The sequence below is a fragment of the Cystoisospora suis genome, assembly GCF_002600585.1.
Source record: "Cystoisospora suis strain Wien I chromosome Unknown contig_2681, whole genome shotgun sequence".
In the NCBI taxonomy this organism is placed as follows: Eukaryota; Apicomplexa; class Conoidasida; order Eucoccidiorida; family Sarcocystidae; genus Cystoisospora; species Cystoisospora suis.
In genome coordinates, this window is record NW_027155478.1 from 1 (window position 1) to 1627 (window position 1627).

Genomic DNA, 1627 nt, shown 5'->3' on the forward strand with positions numbered 1-1627 from the left:
AGAAAGAGTGAGAAAGAGTGAAAGATCTGACTATTTCTTCTTCTTTTTCTGTCTTTTCTTTGACTTTTGGAAAGAGGAGAGAAGAAGAGAGAGAAAGGGAAGAAAAGCACGAGTCTTCTATCTTGGACCGACCTATCTCTCTGTCTTGTACATACATCTTTCTATCTCTCTATTATCTCTAGATCTTTTATTTCTTTCTCTTTTAATATTCTCCCTTGCTTGAGTTTGGTTAAGAGAAGGAGAGAGAGGAGTAAAGTAGTCTTTCAAGATGAGAATGCATATTTATGTCTTGATGGATCGGTGCGGCTTATATTCGAGTAGACAGAAACTGTGACCTATCGTATATATCTATCTATCTATCTCGTTCATGCGAAATACAGAGAGATAAGTCAAATAAGAGTCCCCCCCCCTACGGAAAGAGAGGGATGAAGAAGATAGATGTCTTTTATCTTTCGATATGATAATGTGGATTGAATTGACTGACTGGCTGGGGCGCTAGTTGTCTCTTCTGTCCTTTCTCTGTTTCTTCTCTCTTATGTGTTTATATGGACATCTCTATGAATGCATGCATGTCTCCATGTATACATATCGAGATCTCATCGTAGATATCTCCCTCTCTCTATGCTCGAATCTAAGCAATAAGGGTCTTTCCTTTTTACAGTAGGATGGATTAGTTAGAATGCTCAAACAAAAGAAGCACACGAGACACCTAAGGTAGCTTCATGCCTCCCCCTCCTCCGCAGAAAAAGAAAGAAAAAACTAACAAGTAGCTAGCTAGCTAGTTATGGACCGATTGATGGATCGATCGATTCTCAAGGCCCGTCACCAGTAGAGGACTAGGAACAAGAAGAAGAGGAGAAGGAATAGGAGGAGGTTGCTTCGTCATTGGTCTAGTTCATTCATTTATCTCATTGGTCTCATTTATCGAGAGTTTGCTGCCTACACATCGACAGATCAAAGCTACATCTACCACTCCTATTCCTATTCCTACTTCTTCTTCTTCTACTATTAAAACTACTACAGCTATTACTATTATCACGACTATTCCTCTAATTCTATTCTATTAGTCTTTAAATTGCTGTTTGAATTCTTCTTCTTTTTCTTCTTACTTCTATTATACAATGTGGATATGTGGATTTCTACTGCTAACGGGGGTGTTGCAGAGGAGAACTCCTCCTTGGAAGGTAAATTTCAGTCATACATACTGCAGGCACCTTCAGGTAGTTGCCGTCAACTCTTCATACCTATTAAAGTAATACAAGTAGTACTACTACTAGTAGTAGGAGGAGGAGGAAGGCTCGTAGGGCTAGTAGGAGTAGTAGTAGTAGTAGTGGGGCAGTGGTAGGGCGGCGTTTCGTCGTTGTCAAATGCTTCATTAACCAACACAGGCAGAGAAATTCTTCAAAAGAAAAAAACTAAGTAGGGAGGGAGGGAGAGTCTTTTCATCCTGTGGGGATTGTGTGAAGGCGCGTGGAGAGAAAGAAACTCTACCCGCCGTACCTATCATCCCTCTCTCTACCACCTAGCTTTCTATATACACAGAGGGACAACGGGATCTATCAATCTCTGTATGTCTATAGATCTGTCTCTCTATGTATGTGTATGAATTTGCCGGGAGGAAAGTATC

The 1627-nt window shown here is 40.6% G+C and overlaps 1 protein-coding gene across 1 annotated transcript; it reads left to right on the plus strand.

The window, feature by feature from the left end:
• On the plus strand, window positions 1-1395 carry CSUI_005575 (uncharacterized protein). The gene has a single exon (XM_068065747.1). It carries the CDS (start codon window positions 1130-1132, stop codon window positions 1343-1345), a length of 216 nt encoding a protein of 71 aa, XP_067922277.1. The 5' UTR covers window positions 1-1129; the 3' UTR covers window positions 1346-1395.
• The last annotated feature ends 232 nt before the right edge of the window (window positions 1396-1627 follow it).